This window comes from Gigantopelta aegis, chromosome 9 (assembly GCF_016097555.1).
Source record: "Gigantopelta aegis isolate Gae_Host chromosome 9, Gae_host_genome, whole genome shotgun sequence".
Taxonomy (NCBI): domain Eukaryota; kingdom Metazoa; phylum Mollusca; class Gastropoda; order Neomphalida; family Peltospiridae; genus Gigantopelta; species Gigantopelta aegis.
The window spans coordinates 75,677,647-75,696,299 of record NC_054707.1 but is presented as its reverse complement, the minus strand read 5'-3'; the positions used below and the strand labels follow the sequence as shown (position 1 = coordinate 75,696,299).

At 38.0% G+C, this 18,653-nt stretch overlaps 2 protein-coding genes across 2 annotated transcripts in view; one reads left to right on the top strand and one right to left on the bottom strand.

Moving 5' to 3' along the window:
• Positions 1 to 3,740, bottom strand: part of LOC121381760 (condensin-2 complex subunit D3-like) — a 73,863-nt gene extending 70,123 nt beyond the window's left edge. The window contains exon 1 of the mRNA XM_041511110.1: positions 3,645 to 3,740. Coding sequence (XP_041367044.1) covers positions 3,645 to 3,708 — 64 coding nt within the window. The 5' untranslated portion in view covers positions 3,709 to 3,740. The remainder of the gene's footprint in view (positions 1 to 3,644) is intronic.
• An 818-nt stretch (positions 3,741 to 4,558) lies between these two features.
• Positions 4,559 to 18,653, top strand: part of LOC121380619 (2-amino-3-ketobutyrate coenzyme A ligase, mitochondrial-like) — a 31,009-nt gene continuing 16,914 nt past the window's right edge. The window contains exons 1-2 of the mRNA XM_041509521.1: positions 4,559 to 4,682; positions 13,690 to 13,913. Coding sequence (XP_041365455.1) covers positions 4,643 to 4,682; positions 13,690 to 13,913 — 264 coding nt within the window. The 5' untranslated portion in view covers positions 4,559 to 4,642. The remainder of the gene's footprint in view (positions 4,683 to 13,689; positions 13,914 to 18,653) is intronic.

Here is an 18,653-nt window from a genome sequence, read left to right as displayed (position 1 = left end):
TGCTGATGAATTCATTTTACACTCGGTACTAATCATAATATTTCGATATGAAATACTACTTCCGGTAATAAAGTTTAAACAAAACAGTTTATGTTTCATTAAAAACATGATATTATTAAGTAGTTGATAATGTGCCATTATGTTAAAATTAAAGTTACTGTATTAATTAGTATTTTCTGGCATTACTGAAATGAATGTGGCCGAGGATTAACAACGCTTGACTGGTCACAGCACAAGATGTTACACACGTCCCTATATAGCTCAGTTTACGGGTGGATCTGAAGAAAGTCAACATTAGATGACGACATGTATTTAATCTCTTCACAGCAGAAAGTGGCATTCAAGTATTAATTTGTTTCATTACCTCAAAGTAAGCACCAAATCTCCTATATGTGACCAATACTACATGCGATTTTATTATACAGTGCACCATCAGCAAGCTGAAGGATGTTGCCATCCTGTTAGGACAATGCAGCTCGAACCTTTTAATGGGGAATTATTTCTGTTTCACTTATGGAAAATACTCAACAAGGCACACATCAAATTTGGTGTATCTTGTTCAAGTCTCTGGCCTCCTCATGCCACCCCCCACCCCCGACTTCTTCAGAAGATAATTGAGAAAAAGATAGGTAAGTTTAAAACTTGGTACTTATGTTTTAGTTACGTGTAGAGATTCTAAGAGAATTTAATTAACTTTTATTTTAAAGTATTATTTTGTTGTTAAATGGAACACTGAAGGAAGAAGCAAGACACAGCAGTAAAATTTTAATTACTGACAAATGAGAACAATGTGTTGTTTTATTTCATTTATATATTCATTATTATTTATTTTAAAAATTAGTATTGACATTTAAACAAAATATCTTTGTAATTAAATTATATTTTTATTTCATTTCAATTACTTAATTAATAAATGTTGTTTTAATATTTTATTAAATTAAATTTATTTTATATCATTTTATTTTTTTATATTAATTTTAATTTATTTTTACTTTTAAGTTATTTTATTAACTTTAATTCATTTTTAGTTTTATGGGGTTTTTGTATAAATTTACTGATCCTTTTTCACATACAAGACTGTTCCGAGTTTTATTTCCCTTCAATAAGGGCAGATAACAATAACCGTGCGTTTTAAAGAAAACCCACAGTCGGACTTTTTTTCTTTAATTCAAAGTGAAGATCGTTTCAAAGTAAGTATTTCTTGGTATCCATAAGCTTGAAATAGATCACAATAAACGATCAGCCTCAGGGTGGGAAAACGTGACGGTAGTAGTTATTTTTACCTCAATATCATTCCGAGCAAAATAGCTCGGAACGGCCATATGACTGCTACATGCGTAATGCTTTCTCCATATTTAAGATATTAACTTTGACTTGTGCTTGCAGGTATGCGGTCAAAACGGCCCATGATGAAACGGCCCTGAACATGTAAGTCAAAGCGGCCAAAGAAAAAAGGCAAAACGGCCAAAGAAAAAAGGCAAAACGGCCAAAAGAAATGGTCAAAACGGCCAATAGGTACTATCACGTTAAATTAATTCCCATTAGTAATAATTAGTAATCAATATAGCCTATATCACAGGCAGTTCAAAAATATGTATAAAAACAACCGAAACAACGGAATCACTGGTAACAGTTTATTAGCCTCTGAACTCAAGTCAGGTGACCCCGTGACACGCTAACCGGCATAACATGAACACGTGATTCGCAACCTGTATTTTTAAAAAGCAAAATTTTTATTCTGTTGGACTGAATTGTATGTTTGGAATATTATTTTGAAGATATCTTTCAAATGTGAAACATGGTAAACCATTGTTAGGTGTATGGATGTACAAAAGCTGCAGTTAAAGGCAAAAGAAGTTTGCATATTTTTCCAAAAGACAAACCGACATTGTTTGCACGGAAGCAGTTCTTAAACCGAACACGTACGTATTGGAAAGGACCATCAAGATGGGATTCGATCTGCAGTGACCACTTCACACCCGGGGATTACGACAATTATCTAAGCCAGAATGTTAATGCCGAGGTGTACATTGTTCATATTTGGCACAAAGATACACCTCAACACGATACATTTATATATGTTAAAAAAATAAATGTAGGTGAAATATTTTTTGAAAAAAAAATCGCAATTTTCATGTTCGGGCTGTACATAACGATATCCCAAACATCGCCCGAAGACGAAAACAGATAGGCCTAGAGAATGTTAATGCGATTTTTTCTAAAAAAATAATATTTTTCCTACATTTATTGTTCTAACATATACAGTCAGACCTCGTTACAACGACTGTCGTTACTGCAACATTTACACCATCCGACCACAAATTGTCGGGAACAAACGTACATCAGTGTTATTCTGTTCATTACAACGGAATTCACACCTTCCGACACCGACAGAGCAAATTAGGAACAAACGTGCATTCGACGTCTGAAAACACCTCTTTACAACGACATTACCTAATCACAGATACCGTAGCATATTGGCAGTACACACACCACCACTTAAGATTCCTTGATCTCGTAGTGATCCGACTGTATCACATGCTGTCCGAGCTACCGATGTCTGCGAAATCTGTAGACATTTATTGTTTTTGCAAATAAGCCTATAAGTCAAATAATATATTTAATGATGTTTTTTATAAACATATTTAATATATGTACGTGTATTTGTTGTTTTTAATACTAATTGCAATATATTATTTAAATGCTATCCAGTCATCAGTTAATATTAATTAGTATGTTTTCTAAAAAATATTTTTCCTACATTTATTTTTTTAACATATATAAATGCATCGTGTTGAGGTGTATCTTTGTACTCTCATTTTGGAGGGTTTGGGCTTTGAGGTAGAGTTGGGGTAGGATGCCCTTTGCTTGGTGCAATCTCTTGTATAATGGCTTGGGCAATGTGTTATAAATAATAACTATTCATGTTTCTCCAAAACTTACCTGTACTTAAAATCTACATATTAACACAGATGTACTAGTACACTAACCACATATGTAGATTTTAAACTCTTTGTTTATTCTCGACGCCATATAACCGTAAATAAAAAATGTGTTGAGTGCGTCGTTAAATAAAACATTTCCTTACATTTCCTTGTTTATTCAACCATAAATAAGACGCAGATAATATTCGTGTAGTGAGACCGTACTATAAAAACTGTCTTTGCAGTCATCTTTCTTGACACTTGTGTAGATGATTTTTAAAGTATTATATCCAAGGCCGTCTTGACTTTTTTTCAAGGGCCATTATGACTGTTTTCACTTTGGCCGTTTTGACTCTTTTAGGGCCGTTTTGACCAATTATTGTTAAGGCCGTTTAGTACTGGGGCCGTTATGACTACGATCCTGCTTGCACATGCAGTCAAGGTTAATCTTGATGAACTAAATTTAACTCTAATCCTAAAGTCCAAAATAGGTCTGACGGCTGATATATGGGTCCATTTCATTCCATTGGTTCTAAGTCTAACTAATCACTAGCTATTTTATTTGGGTTCCACTGAACTCAGAACTGTCAGTCCTGTCACTCATGATGAAAAGGAAAGGCTAAAGTAAAATCATAAAAATGGTTTGCAAAGGGAATTCTCGTCAAATTAACTTTCTACTGACACATATAGATTATAAATATCAGCAAAATATAAATGTACCATCTTTAATACTGTCAAGTGGAAGAAATGTAAAGACTTCAACAGTTCTTTCGATTTGTGCCATGTTGTGTTTTCAATTTCACCGCCAAATTGTACCACTTCCGCAATAATAGACTGGTTTCACTCCTCCTTGCTTTTATCGTATAGCGTTTTCCTCCTTCTATAGTAATGATCCAGTGCAAAACGTCTATTAAACTGTAAAGTTACAATGAAACCGTGTTCAAAGAGTATTTTTCGTAAGAGATATTTTACATGCAGCATACTATATAAAATCATGCATGTGTATTTCAAATTTTAACCATGATATTAATAATTCCACAATCAGAACATGTTTGCTTGATGAAATGTGATTTAAAAAAATAGACTGTGGAAAGTACATGCATACATTATGATGTTAATTATAACTCGAATTTTTATAATAATTATTGGTTTGAGGTGGGGGCTTTCTTTTAAAAAAAAAAAAATAATAAAAAAAAAAGATATATATATATATATATATATCTATATATATAATATATATATATATATTATCTATATATATATTATAATATCCGCCCGGTCCCCTCCATTATTATTTTTAGTTAGGGTTGAGGGTTAGGGTTAGGGTTAGGGTTGGGGTTATGGCTGGGGTTAGGGCTAGGGTTGGGGTTAGGGTTGGAGTTAAGGTTAGGGTTAGGGGAAGGGGGGACCGGGCGGATATTTTTCATATATATATATATATATATATAATATATATATATATATATATTATATTTATATATATATATATATATATATATATATATATATATATATATATACATATAATATATATTTTTTTTTTTTTTTGTAAATCCGTCATTTGGGTGATCCCGGCACGTTATAGGATATCAGTAACATATTAGTATACCAGTCTATGAAGGCGAAATACCCTCAATCCTCATTTTTCATTGGTTGGCAGCTGTCACACCTACGATTTTATAGGAACTTAAGAAGCGCATGTCAAGGTGTCATTTGGAATGGAATCAACAAGAAATGCCATACGGATGTTTGGATATGGTATTCCTTTTTAAAGAAACATTTCCACTGTTTAGAGTTGCATGTCAAAGTGTCTACAGCCTTGGTTAAGACAGTTATGACATAGGAGTTTGGCAATGTACTGGTGTCTGGTTAGCTTTCCCTTTTGCGTAACACTAAAGCCTGTCCCACACTAACGTAGCTCGTTTCTGCAGCGAAGCGTCAATGACGTCCACAAATTTACTACAAGTTTGTGAGCCAGTTCATTTCTAAATTGCACACAAAAATAGTGGGGGGGGGGGGGGGGGGTGTGTTCCAAAACCCTTTTTCTTTTTTCTTACGTGAAACCAAACAAATCATTTACAAAAATATTTTTTATACGATGATTGTATGGACTAAAGTAGTGTCGGAAATAGAATAAAAATTATTTTCGTCAATTATTTCTTTCATATTAAACTGACAAGTAAATATTTTGTAAATATCAATTTAATGACACTGTACCTAATTTAGCATTCACTTGCTTGGGCTGTCATTGATGTACAAGGTGGTGTTTACTCTTGAAATTAAAATAAAGATGTCGGTAAATAGATTTATGACCTTTATTGGAACAGACTATAACACATTTTGGTGGATATGTGGCAATTTCATTTACCCCTAAACAAACTTTTAATTTAAAACTGCAAGTTAACTGATTATTTTGAATTGCAGCATAAAGTATTAATTATGACCAGTATATTTCGTGAAGATAAATTCAATATAAGTACATTAGAAATTTACACAATCGTGCAAGCACTTAAAGGAGGGGACAATTAAGGCATTTGGCCTGGTATGCATATTCAACGATATATAATGCACATTATTGCTTAATATCAACAAGTATAATTGTTAGTTAATTAATAAAACGGTTAAATGTGAAAGCTATTTTATATAACGGGCGCAGCCATTTTGTACCATCCCAATGAATACGCCCCCTGGCGGGTTGGTGGTTACGTAATTAGTCTTTGAACTGAAGAAACAAAACTTACCTGATTTTTGCGGATGCATCTCAATGTTCTGTAATAATAGCCACCCAGTAATCCAGCAATAATTATGTATTATTTTTCAATACAAAATAAACCACCATTGTCAAAGTGTTGAAATAACTGTATTATGTTTTGTACATAAATTAACCCATGTACTGAAATAATAATCGGAGTGTTTTCTTGATAAATTGGTCTTCTCTTTCCGTGGCCTGTACCTGTGGTTCCTGATTGACAGGTGTATATTTAGAGGGTTCCCAGCATGGGCGTATGACCCGGGGGGGCAGGGGGGGCAATTGCCCCCCCCAAATTCGGGCAAAACAGTGGGGAAAATTCTGGCAGTTTTTATCTGGGTAAAATTTCGGGCAAATCAACCCCTCCAGCCCCCCTAAATCAAAGAGTCCCCATACGCCCATGGTCCCCAGATACTGTGTCTAGACAATAAAAAGATGTGCCTCTTTCATTAAGATCACAGGGTATTGTGTGATAACCACACAGATATCCCTCAAATCGTAATGGACTTTATCAGCCTTCCGTATTACTGTAAGTAGATTCTTGCGTAAAACCCTGATTAAGTAACTGTCCCATCTAAAATCACAAAACTACAAGTTGTACCAATTACGTCGTCCAAAGTAAAGAAAAGTATCACACTTGGGTATCGTGAGTGGTAATTTTGCTCGAACGTACCCTACCAATAGGTCCCTAATAATATGCATTTTTTCTTTGGATTTTTTAAAAAAAGAAAAATACTATAACTCCATTTCGTTCTATGATGCAAATTGAAATATATTTAGACTAAATGGCTACCCTATCAGTTTTATGTTGTTTTACAATCAGTTTGATGAAAGCGAAGCGCCTTGTCTAAAATTAGAGCGTTGTTTACACTGTGCATAGAGGACGTAAATTAGATTGAACGGTGCTGACGCCCCAAAGCTATACACACCCGGACGTCATTATTTTCAAAACGAAAAAAATAAAATGGCTACCCCCAGTTAGCAGGAATAATCATGTTTTTTTATTAACTCTAAAATTACGCTTTCTTCATTTGTTAAAGTGTCAGTATGTGTTAGTGGTCCGAGTATGTATCTTTCCAACACATACGGCTCTTGTTTGAGTTGACCCTACCTTTAAAGGTGCTATATCAGAAGTTATATGTGAGCATCTATTTGTGAGACCGGCCTCGGTGGCGTCGTGGCAGGCCATCGGTCTACAGGCTGGTAGGTACTGGGTTCGGATCTCAGTCGAGGCATGGGATTTTTAATCGAGATGTCGACTCCAAATCCTGAGTGAGTGCTCCGCAAGGCTCAATGGGTAGGTGTAAACCACTTGCACCGACCAGTGATCCATAACTGGTTCAACAAAGGCCATGGTTTGTGCTATCCTGCCTGTGGGAAGCGCAAATAAAAGATCCCTTGCTGCCTGTCGTAAAAAGAGTAGCCTATGTGGCGACAGCAGGTTTCCTCTAAAAACAGTGTCAGAATGACCATATGTTTGACGTCCAATAGCTGTGATAAGATAAAAAATCAATGTGCTCTAGCGGCGTCGTTAAATAAAACAAACTTTACTTTACTATTTGTGAGAAAGATTCTTCAATAAAAATGTATTTTCTGCTAGTAGATAAAATTATTTCCTATAATCATTTATGGGCATATAGTTTTAAAGGTGTAGGCTTTAAATGTTAAAGCAAAATTTAATAAAAACATGATTTGCAACTTTGAGATAGCACCTTTAATACCTTTAATGCTCCACAACTGGGTGTAACAAAGGTCGTGGTATGTACTGTCTTGTCTGTGGGATGGTGCATATAAAAGATCCTTTGCTGCTAATCGGAAAGAGTAGCCCATGAAGTGGCGACAGTGGGTTTCCTTTCTCAATATATACTACTCAAAAGAATTTAAGGGTCAGACGATATTTTCGACATTATTTTCTGAATGTCAATTATATTAGCTAGACCATAATGTCACGCATGGTATTGTTCCATTTTGACGAAAGTGGGTCTAAGCAACCCATAAATGAATTAAAATCCACTGTCATTGACACTGTCGACTAGTTCTAATGGCGAAAACGTGCTTACATTTGCACGTAAATTAGGGCGAAAGCGAAAGGTCTGCTAAGTGCCCATAACTTGCTTTTTCACAAAGCGCTTCATTTGCACGCTTTGCACGTGTATTCCATGTTCCCAGTGCTGAATTTCCGTATAATTGGAGCTTGCGTTCGTGTACGGTGCACACTCCAAATTCGACAATGGTACGACTTCAACTGACTATCGAAGATCGAGGAAGGGCTATTGCTTGGCTTCAGGATGGCAATATGCAAAGAAATGTTGCTCTGAGACTTGGTGTCAGTCAGAGTGTCGTTGGCCGACTGTGGCAACGGTACCAAGCAACGAATTCTGTTCGAAATCGTCCAAGTTCGGGAATACCCCGAAGCACTACAAATAGAGAGGACCGCTACATCACCAATATGGCTCTACGTCAACGCACAACCACTGCACGCCGATTACGTGACAATCTGCGGACTGCGACTGGAACTCGAGTGTCTGATCAAACCATACGCAATCATCTGAGAGCCAATAATCTACGCTGCCGTCGCCAGGCTGTTCGACCACCACTCCTACCACGTCACAGAATGGCCAGACGTCACTGGTGCACGCTTCATCTGCAGTGGCAACGTGTTCAGTGGGGTCGAGTGATGTTCACTGATGAGTCCAGGTTTAGTCTCCAGTTCAACGACGGTCGGGTTCGTGTCTACAGATGTCCTGGGGTGCGCTTCGCTGACGTTAACGTTAGACAACGTCACCAGTTCGGTGGTGGCAGCGTCATGGTGTGGGGCGGCATCTCTATTCACCACAGGACCCCCCTCTATGTGGTGGATGGCAATCTAAATGGAATCCGCTATCTGAATGAGATTATCCGGCCGTTGGTTCTCCCAGGCCTTCAGCAGATTGGCGGCGGGGCAGTTCTGCAGGATGACAATGCCAGACCCCACCGCGCCAGGGTAGTAACGGACTTTCTCAGACAACAAGGTATCGCCAGGATGGATTGGCCAGCATATTCGCCTGACTTGGCCCCAATAGAGGCACCTGGGACGAATTAGGCAGGAGAGTTCGGGATAACCATGCCCCTCCGGCCAACCTTCATGATCTGGGTCAACTTCTTATGGCAGAGTGGCAGGCCATTCCCCAAAAGTTCTTCAGACATCTGATCAACAGCATGAGGCAACGATGTGTCGAGTGTATTTGCGCCAGGGGTGGATTCACACACTATTAAACGAATGTTCTAATGTGTAAAATCCATGTTTGACAACCTTCAACTTTGACAGCATGTCATGTGACTTTCTTGTATACAGTGACATTTATTTGTGGTTTTTTGTAAATATGGAACAATAAATAAAAAAATTGGTGTAGTTTACATCGTCAATCTAATACACTCTGAAACTTATTTGGTTATAAATTTTTGACCCTTAAATTCTTTTGAGTAGTATATATGTGGTCCTTAACCATATGTCCAACGCCATATAACCGTAAATTAAATGTGTTGAGTGTGTCGTTAAAAGTAGAGTCAACTCAAACAAGAGCCTTATGTGTTGGAAAGATGTGTTGGAAAGATGCATACCCGGACCACCAACACATATGGACACTTTAATAAATGAAAAATGCATTATTTTAGAGTTAATAAAAAAAACCATGATTATTCCTGCTAACTGGGGGCAGCCATTTTGTTTTGTTTTTGTGACGTCTGGTGGTATAGCTTGGGGTGAAGTGACGTCAGTTCCGTCCATCTCCTCTATGCACAGTGTAATCAAACGCTCTAATTTATGACAAGGCGCTTCGCTTTCATCAACCTGACTTGTAAAACAACATAAATGACTTGATAGTATAATAAACTATTTAACTAAATATATTTCAGTAGAATGAAATGGAGTTATAGTATTTTTCTTTTTTAAAAAATCGAAAGTAAAAATGCATATTATTAGGCCTATTGGTAGGGTACGTTCAAGCAAAAACGACCACTCACGATACCCAAGTGATAATTTTCTTTTCTTTGGGACAATGTAATTGGTCAGTTTTGTGATTTTAGATAGAAAAGTCTACTTAATCAAGGGTTTTACAGAATTATTTACAGTAATAAAGCAGGACGGCCGTATGGTTAACACACAATACCCTGTGATCTTAATAAAAGAGGCACGTCTTTTCAGTGTGTCTAGACACAGTGTCTGGGGACTGTCTAAATATACACCTGCCAATCAGGAACCAAAGGTACAGGCTATGAAAAGAAAAGACCAATTAACCAAGAAAACACTGTGATTATTTTTTCAGTACATGGGTTATTTTATGTACAAAACATAATACAGTTATTTCAACACTTTGACATTGGTGGTTTATTTTGTATTGAAAAATAATATATTATTGTTGCTGGCTTACTGGGATGGCTATTATTACAGATTATTGTGATGCATCCACAAAAATCAGGTATGTTTTGTTTCTTCAGTTTGAAGACTAATTCCTGACGTGACACGTCAGGTATTATGTAACCACCAGCTCGCCAGAGGGCGTATTTACTGAGATGGTACAAAATGGCTGCGCCCGTTATATGTAATAGCCGTCACATTTAAGCATTTTATTAATTAACTATACAATTATACTTGTTGATATTAAGCAATAATGTGCATTATATATTGTTGAATATGCATTCCTGGCCTGAATTGTCCCTTCCTTTAAATAAAACAATTCCTTCTTCCTTCTTCTTCATTGAAAATAATGTTTTTTTGATGTGAGTGCGTGTGCGAATAATTTTAACATGCTCATATACCACTAGAGTTTCGAGCATGTCCGTCCCGGGGCCTGTCTCTGGATAGCCAGTGACTTGCTCCGGGACAGAACAAAATTAAGGGGATAATTTTGAAATTTACATCCAAAAATTAAGTAGTGGGCCTTTAAAATTTTGATGCGCATCTCTAATTAATATAATTAATAAAGAAAATTCTACTAATTAAATTTGGTCGCTAGATTAGATCGGGAGGTCAAAAAGAAATTAGATAGATAGATAAATAACACGCCTGATTTGGGATGGTGGGTAGGGGTTGGGTTGAAAATGGACAGAATTTTGAAAATAGCAATTAGTAAAAGAAATTAGTAGGATTAAAATTAGAAAGAAAAAAGTTACAAGCCAAAAATAATTGAATTGACTGCTCGGCTGAATATTTATATAATTTGGAGCATTTTAGAAGGACAGTCCAAAAATAAATAAGAGAAAGAAGAGAGGATCAGACTATTTAATAAAAAATTTTTTTTAATTTAGCATAAAATTTTGAACAAAGGTCTAAAAGTTTAAATCTATATGGTCCGGACCAGGGGGAGGGTAAGTTTGAGGTGGGCGGAATTTGGAATACGAATTTAGTAGTTAGGTCAAAGACCGAAGGCCAAAATGTGCTACAAAACTTTAAGTCCAAACAATAAAATTAGAGAGCTCAACCGAAAAGGTTTTAAGGTGATTTGAACAATTTAGACAGGCTGCCAAAATAAACTGCGTCGGACTGTTTACGAAAAAAAAACCCAAAAAAAACCCCATGAAATTCTGAATAGCGGCCAGAAATGTAAGTCCAACTAAACCCTAAAAAAGAAAGTACATGTCCTAGGAGAGGGTGCGCAGCGGAACTCATGGCAAGTTGATGTGATGATCGGCTCGGAACTTCGGGAAGAAGTGAGGCAGGTCGATGTAGCACTCTCCCCGAAGTATTGCTGAGTAGTCTTCCGGAAGTATCAGCTTGATAATCTGATGGACGATTGGATTATCCATGTCTGATTTCAGCAAGCCTTGCCGGTACATCCCATTCCACTCTGACGTCAGGTAGTAGGTGCGACTTCCCTCAATGTACTGGAACTGGTACCACCCTTGTCCAGTTGGTGTTGGTCTCCAGCTCTTGGTGACAAAGGGGCCTGGCAGCTGAGAGGTCGCAGTGAACTCCCCCTTCACACAGTCGCGGTACCGTCCAGGAAGCTTGTTGCGTGCGATCTGCCAAGTCGTGGGCTGTGTATCGGACAAGTCCTGGACTGACACCTTCCTCTTCTTGGCTTGACGCTCTGCAACCGCTGTCGCAACAACTCATGGAGACGCCGGTGGATTGGTTGGTGCAGATGACACTTTTCCTGTTTCCATTGGCGTTGGTGCTGCAGGGGGAGGGGCCGCCACTGCCAGTTTAGCCAACAGCTTTGGCTCCCCCTTTGCCGCTCCTGGCGTCTGCTGCTTCCGAGTAGTGGGTTTTTTTTATGCACTGCGCTAGTGTGGGTTAGGCTTAATGGTTCTCTTGGACCAAAACAATTTCCATTGCAGATAATGTTAAAATTGTCTAGTATCAACACATCCAAGTAGTACACCAGTAAAAAAAAAGGTGTGGGGTAAAATACTCGCCAGGCTCCATATTCATAAACGTACTTAAGTGAATATATGATACTTATCTATGTACTTTAAGTATGTATTTAGGTATCATACATTGACTTAAGTATGTTTATGAATACGGAGCCTGGTCTCTGTCATTCAAACTGTAGGGTTAAGAGGTTTGTCTTTTGGGGCTGGGTTTGTTTGGTTTTTTGAAAGGTGTTCCGTCTTTATATTAACATAAACGCCAGATCATTTGTGCAAAAGCTGTTATCGTTCATCAAAAAATACCCCAACATTATCACATTGCTGGTGTGAGAAAGATACTGCTATTCCAAGCCAAGCCAAGTCGGCCGATTACGGATTCTCCACGCAGAGTTCGACTCTTGTATAGCTTGTTTTGGACTGAATCGGGTCTGTTAATAGCAAATGCAAAGGCATTCTAGCGACTGTACCTAGTGTCAGACAAACTGGCCAATAATATTAACTTTGTGACTGTCAGAGCATGCCAATACATAGCCTCATCTGGCTCATGCGAAGGTACCTATGCAGCTACCGTTATATTAATTCAGTTTAAAACCAATTTTACCTGTCACAAGAGCATGTACCATGTATTACGAACATGCACCGCAGTGCGCGAGATCTTGTGCCACTGTCACAGGAAAATTTCTCGTTACTATGAATCACATTTTACAGAATTTCTAATTTTCAACGAATCGAAATTAACGTTGATAAACTTTGGTTAAATTATATCAAGGTTTTAAAATGTTTGACAAATATCATCTACAGATCAATATTATACTTGTTTAAGCCTAAATTGAAATTGGTTAAATATTTAAAAAACAATCTTCCCTGATAGCGTTTAAGTTAGTCCTAGCATACAAAATTTTTATTTTTGTATTTAGGATAGGAAAAAAGCTACGAAAATCGCTAATCTTAGAGTCTCATTTGAATATTGTTGCCCATTAACCTTTTCATTTTTGTATTTTGTGCTGGGATATCTGTAAACATTCATTCATTCATTCATTCTGAATTACTGAAAAAAGTTGTTCATGTAAACACTAAAACCAGACGAACGACTTATTGGTTGTCTGAAAAATTCAAATTTGATATCCTGTCAGTACCGGTATAATGAGGGATCTAGACTGATATCATTCATATAATACATGTAAAGGTACAGACTTTAAACACTAAGGCATATTTTTCATCTAGAGCCTAGTTTCAACCTGTAAAAATGGTCTCTAAGTTTGGTTAATTTATAGACTTGTAACAAAGTTGGATACAACAGAGTGAAACGAGAGTCTGTGATGTTGAAATACACTTTAAAGTAGACTAAAACGTCACTCCATAACCGTTACTTCTCAGACGCATGTGCATTTTTAAAAATATAAAAAATACATGTTGTGGTATTAGAAACACCAGGATGACCAGAAACACTGGTTGTACGGAAATGGATAATCTAAGCAATAAAATATAAGTAATGTTTGATTTCAGTGATCATAAACGGCTCTAGGCTAATGGTGCAAAATATACAAGGGTCTGTCCTTTTAATAGTTTGGTGATTAACATCTTAAACCCTGTTGAAATAATTCTGCTTTTTTTCTCTTTGTTTATTGACACCACTACATTTATTTGTTGTTGTTGATGTTGCAGGTATTAGGTTAAAAAGCAAGTCTCTGATACTAAACAGTCGAGCGACCACTGCATCCCTTGCTGCTACCCGAGAACTACTTGACAAACAATTACAGGACATCCGCGATGCCGGAACGTGGAAAGCAGAACGGATTATCACGTCGGCCCAGGGAGCAAACATCAATGTTAAAGGGCAGACAACTAACATACTCAACTTCTGTGCCAACAACTATCTTGGATTATCGGTATGCCATGTCTCAGTATTGTGTTGGCCTCATGCTTATAAAGCTGTGGTGGATCCAGAAAATGCATTGGGGGGGGGGGGGGGGGGGGGGGGGGGGGGGGGGGGGGGGGGGAACCTGTTATGATAATCACCATTCGTATTATTTGAATCCTCAGTTTTATATGATTCCCACTTTTGTAGTTAACCAACCAACATGGCAATATACATGATCTTCTTTACCACGCTTTGACTTAATATGCTTATTTAGTCAACCAACAAACAACTAGAAAATATAACATGGTGGCAGCTTGTTGAAACGAACCATTTCTCACACAGTTGTAAGTGTAAAAAAAAAACCTGACATTCTTATTGCTCGATTAAATCGCCAATCGGTCAACAAAACACGAGTGTCAAAAGGACATTAAAATGGCGCAAATTCCATTAATGTATTGGTCATCAACCGACGTTGGGAAAACATTGAGTTTATTCAAACAAACGATACAGTTATACTGCTCTGAAAATAAAACGGGGAATTGGTAACGAAGGACTTTGTAGATTAAATGCTTCTAGTCTATCAAATGACGAACTCGATAACCCAAACAGCCTATGGGAATATTTTGAGAAGCAGTTAAAGCTGCAAGTCAACTTCAGAGTATATAGACTAGAACTTATGCTGTTTCGCCAGAAAAGCACTGAAAGTGTAGATGAGTTTGTCACTTGTAAAACATTAGCCCTAAAATGCGAATTTTCGAATCCGGAACTGCAAGAACGAATTCTTGAACTTCTCATAGCAAGTACACCATTCGAATCCTTCCAACAGACCTACTAGGCCAACCTAAAAGTTATGATCTTGCACACGCACTAGATGAAGGAAGACGATACGAAGCAATCAGTGCAGGACACCAACAAGTTAAAGATTTGCACACACCAAAATCTGAAAATATACTCAAAATGTGTTCTGATTGTGGTTTGAAGCACAAGTTCAAATCATGTCCAGCCTATCACGACACATGCAATTCGTGTGGTGCCAAAGGACATTGGTCGAAAATGTGTCGCAAAACTAAAAACCACAAAAAGCCGAACATCCGACGAGGACGATCTAAACGTCGTCAGCCTCATCAACGTTCACATAATCAAGGCGAATTCAACGAAGTTAAAGCCGAAGAACAGTCTGACAGTGAAGAGTACTCTCTGACTACTACTCAATCACAGTATCAGACAAGTGCATGGATACAGTCGACAAAATGTCACATGATAATGCCTTCACAACACTGAAAATTCAAGCACCAAATATCACAGGAAGGCATAACTTGAAACTAAAAATCGACACTGGCACTTCAAGTAATACCTTACCTATTCAAACGTACAGGCAGATGTACGGTGAAAAGCCATTTGGTGAAATTCTTGAACCCACTACGAAACGTAACGCTTTCAACTTACAACGGCGAACAAATCAAATGTGTAGGAACTATCAATTTGAAATGCCAGTTCAATAACTCTAAATACCATGAATCTCTTTTCTATGTCGTGGATGTGCCAGGTCCAGCAATCGTAGGATTACCAACGTGAAATCCTAAAATTAGTCACAATAAACTGCGAGTGTGGTACTCTTCAAATGTCAAAATCATATAATTCCGTCAATGACCTGAAGAAGATATACCCACAGCAGTTTGACAACATTGGCAATTTTGAAGGAACAGTAAAACTGTACTTAAAAACAGATGCAGAGCCATACTGTGATCCTCCCAGGAAGACAAGATCAAGGCTGAACTTGAGAAGTTAGAAGAATCAGGAGTCATACGAAAAGTCAATGAGCATACAGATTGGTGTTCGTCAATAACATACGTCACAAAGAAAGATGGATCCATCCGAGTGTGTCTCGATCCTTTTCAACTAAACCAAGCTTTTAGACGATGCCCGACTAAGATACTAACACTGGAAGAAATCAATCCGACATTTGCAAAGGCAAAATTCCTCTCAAAACTGGACGCCAAGGCAGGTTATTGGTCTGTACACCTCGACAAATCCAGTCAACTCCTCACAACCTTCAGAACGCCATTTGGAAGATTCTGCTGGACAAGATTACTGTTTGGGCTATCAGTTAGCCAAGACATCTTTTAGCATCACATGACAGAGATACTCGAAGGTTTGCCAAGTACCGTCGGTATCACCGATGACGTGTGTGTTTGCGGAGAAACAGAAGAAGAACACGACCACAATCTAACCATGCTGATGGAAAGAGCGAAAGAAAAAGGTCTGGTTTTCAACTCTGACAAATGTTTTATCAAAAAAACATCAATCGAATTCTTCAGGAACATGTATACCGACCATGGTATCATCCCTGATCCTGCCAAAGTCAACGACATCAAAATGATGCCTACCCCAGAGACGAAAGAAGATTTACAACGCTTCTTAGGTCTCATGACGTACCTGAGCTCGTATATTCCAAATTACAGCGCAGAATCAAAACCATTGAGAGAACTACTGAAGAAAGACATTGTTCCTCTGGGACTCCAATCACCAAGCATGTCTAGACAAGCTCAAGACTCTGGTGACTGAAAAATGATGTCTCACCTATTACGACGTTGAACAACCCTTAACACTCGAGGTCGATGCATCTCTCAAAGGACTGGGTGCAGCACTGCTACAAGACAGGCCAATAGCATTTGCTTCCAAATCCTTGATGCCAACACAATCGTCTTACTCAAACATCGAACGAGAAGCACTAGCCCTGGTGCATGGAATTCAGCGATTTCACACATACCTCTACGGTCGCAGATTCGTTTTAATCACTGATGTGCCCCTCCACGTCTTCAATGCATGTTCCTGAAGCTGACGGGTTATGATTTTGATCTGATTTACTGACCAGGCAGTGAAATGACATTAGCTGATACACAATCACGACTACCAAACCCGGCGAACAACAAAGAAGTTGAGTTAGACGTCAGAGTAGACAACATGGATGTCAAATTGGATCTCATCAATTTTGGCAGTCTCAAACAAGAAGAATTGAAGAAAGAAACCAATGCCGATCCAGAACTGAACATTCTGTAAGAAGTCATCATCACAGGATGGCCAGACAACCTGAAATTACCTGTTCAAGCCATTCGTCCCTACTGGTCATGCAGAGACGAGCTAGCAGTGGAAGATGGAATAATATTCAAAGGGAGACAAGTTCTGATTCCAAAATCTCTACAAGGAGATATTCTCAATCAATTACACGCTTCTCATCAAGGAATCGAGAAGATAAGGAAACTCGCTCGTGAATCGTATATTGGCCGCTGATCAATAATGACATTGACAGACTTGTCAAAAGTTGTCCCTTTTGCCAGGAATTGCAATCCCAAAATGCTCCAGAACCATTACAGCCACACGAAATTCCAACAGCTCCATGGAAGAAGCTAGGAACAGATTTAATCCAGATAGAAGACGAGCACTATCTCGTTGTTGCAGACTACTTCTCGAAGTACCCATTATTGAAGCAGATTACCACCCCAGTGACGAGCAGTGCGGTAGCTCGTGAAATGAAATCTCTGTGTGCTATATTCGGTAAACCAGACTCCATAATAAGTGATAATGGTCCACAGTTCACAGGACAGCCATTCCGCGATTTTGCCCAAGAATGGGGAATCACACTGTTGACATCATCACCGCATTATTCCAGGTCCATTGGTTTGCTGAGCGAATAGTCAGCACAGTAAAACACATCAATATCAAATGCTTGAAAAACAATCAAGATATTGTGACCTTCCCGATCCACAATAACCACTAACTGGATTAAAAACTTTAATAGACCGCAGAAGTCACGTGTATCAAGATTGATAAATCCGAATTATCCAATCATGGTACTAAACAATTGCCATGTGTACAGGTTATCACATGCAATTAAATACAATTATTAGATATAGACTGTGTGATATTTAATATCACATTATTCAATGCAATAAACTAATTGCCCGATTAATAAATTGACTAAATAGCTAAAACATTGAGCACACACGTTCTTGACAAAATTACATAACAAGTAGCAAGTGTTTAAATGTTTTTATATAAAATATATATGTTTAAATACATAAAGTTTTCCCACAGAATTCTGGCGTTTAAGTTAGTAATTAATAGTCACCAAACGAAAATCAGTCCATGACGAAAAGTTCAATGCACGACTGCCAAGGGCTGCTAAACAAGATGACCGGTCGCCGCTCCTTCATGCCTTGTTGACGTGGTAACTTCTGACGGTGCTGGACAGGAGATACTCTAACTTCGAGTTCTGAAGATTGTGCGTTGATTCCCAGTTTATATAGGCATCTGAAGACGTGTGCAACAGAATGCACTCCACAAGAACATCGTGCAGAACTCATAACTTACGATGTAAATTAATTCGCCGACCAATCAAATCATTCCAAAAACGAAAAGCCACCAGACAGGTGCTCCACAGATCACGGTCTGGCTATACGAACAGACAAAAACAAAATGTCAGCCACCTTGCCGAACACATGTCTGCTCTCCAGGTAAGTCATTATTTTATTATTTCAGCACGCCGTCGTTGTTTAAACACATGATAGGACATAATGAGATATGTCCGCCACAGTTATATTTTATTCTCTCCAGCCAGCGAAACACATAGTCTTCCATATTACATAACCCAAAGCCAGATTTAACTTAAAACCAGATTATCATAACATCTCCCCCCAATTTTTCAAAAATATTGTTTTAATAAAACAATATTTTTTGTTCATTATACACACTTGGGAACACATTCATA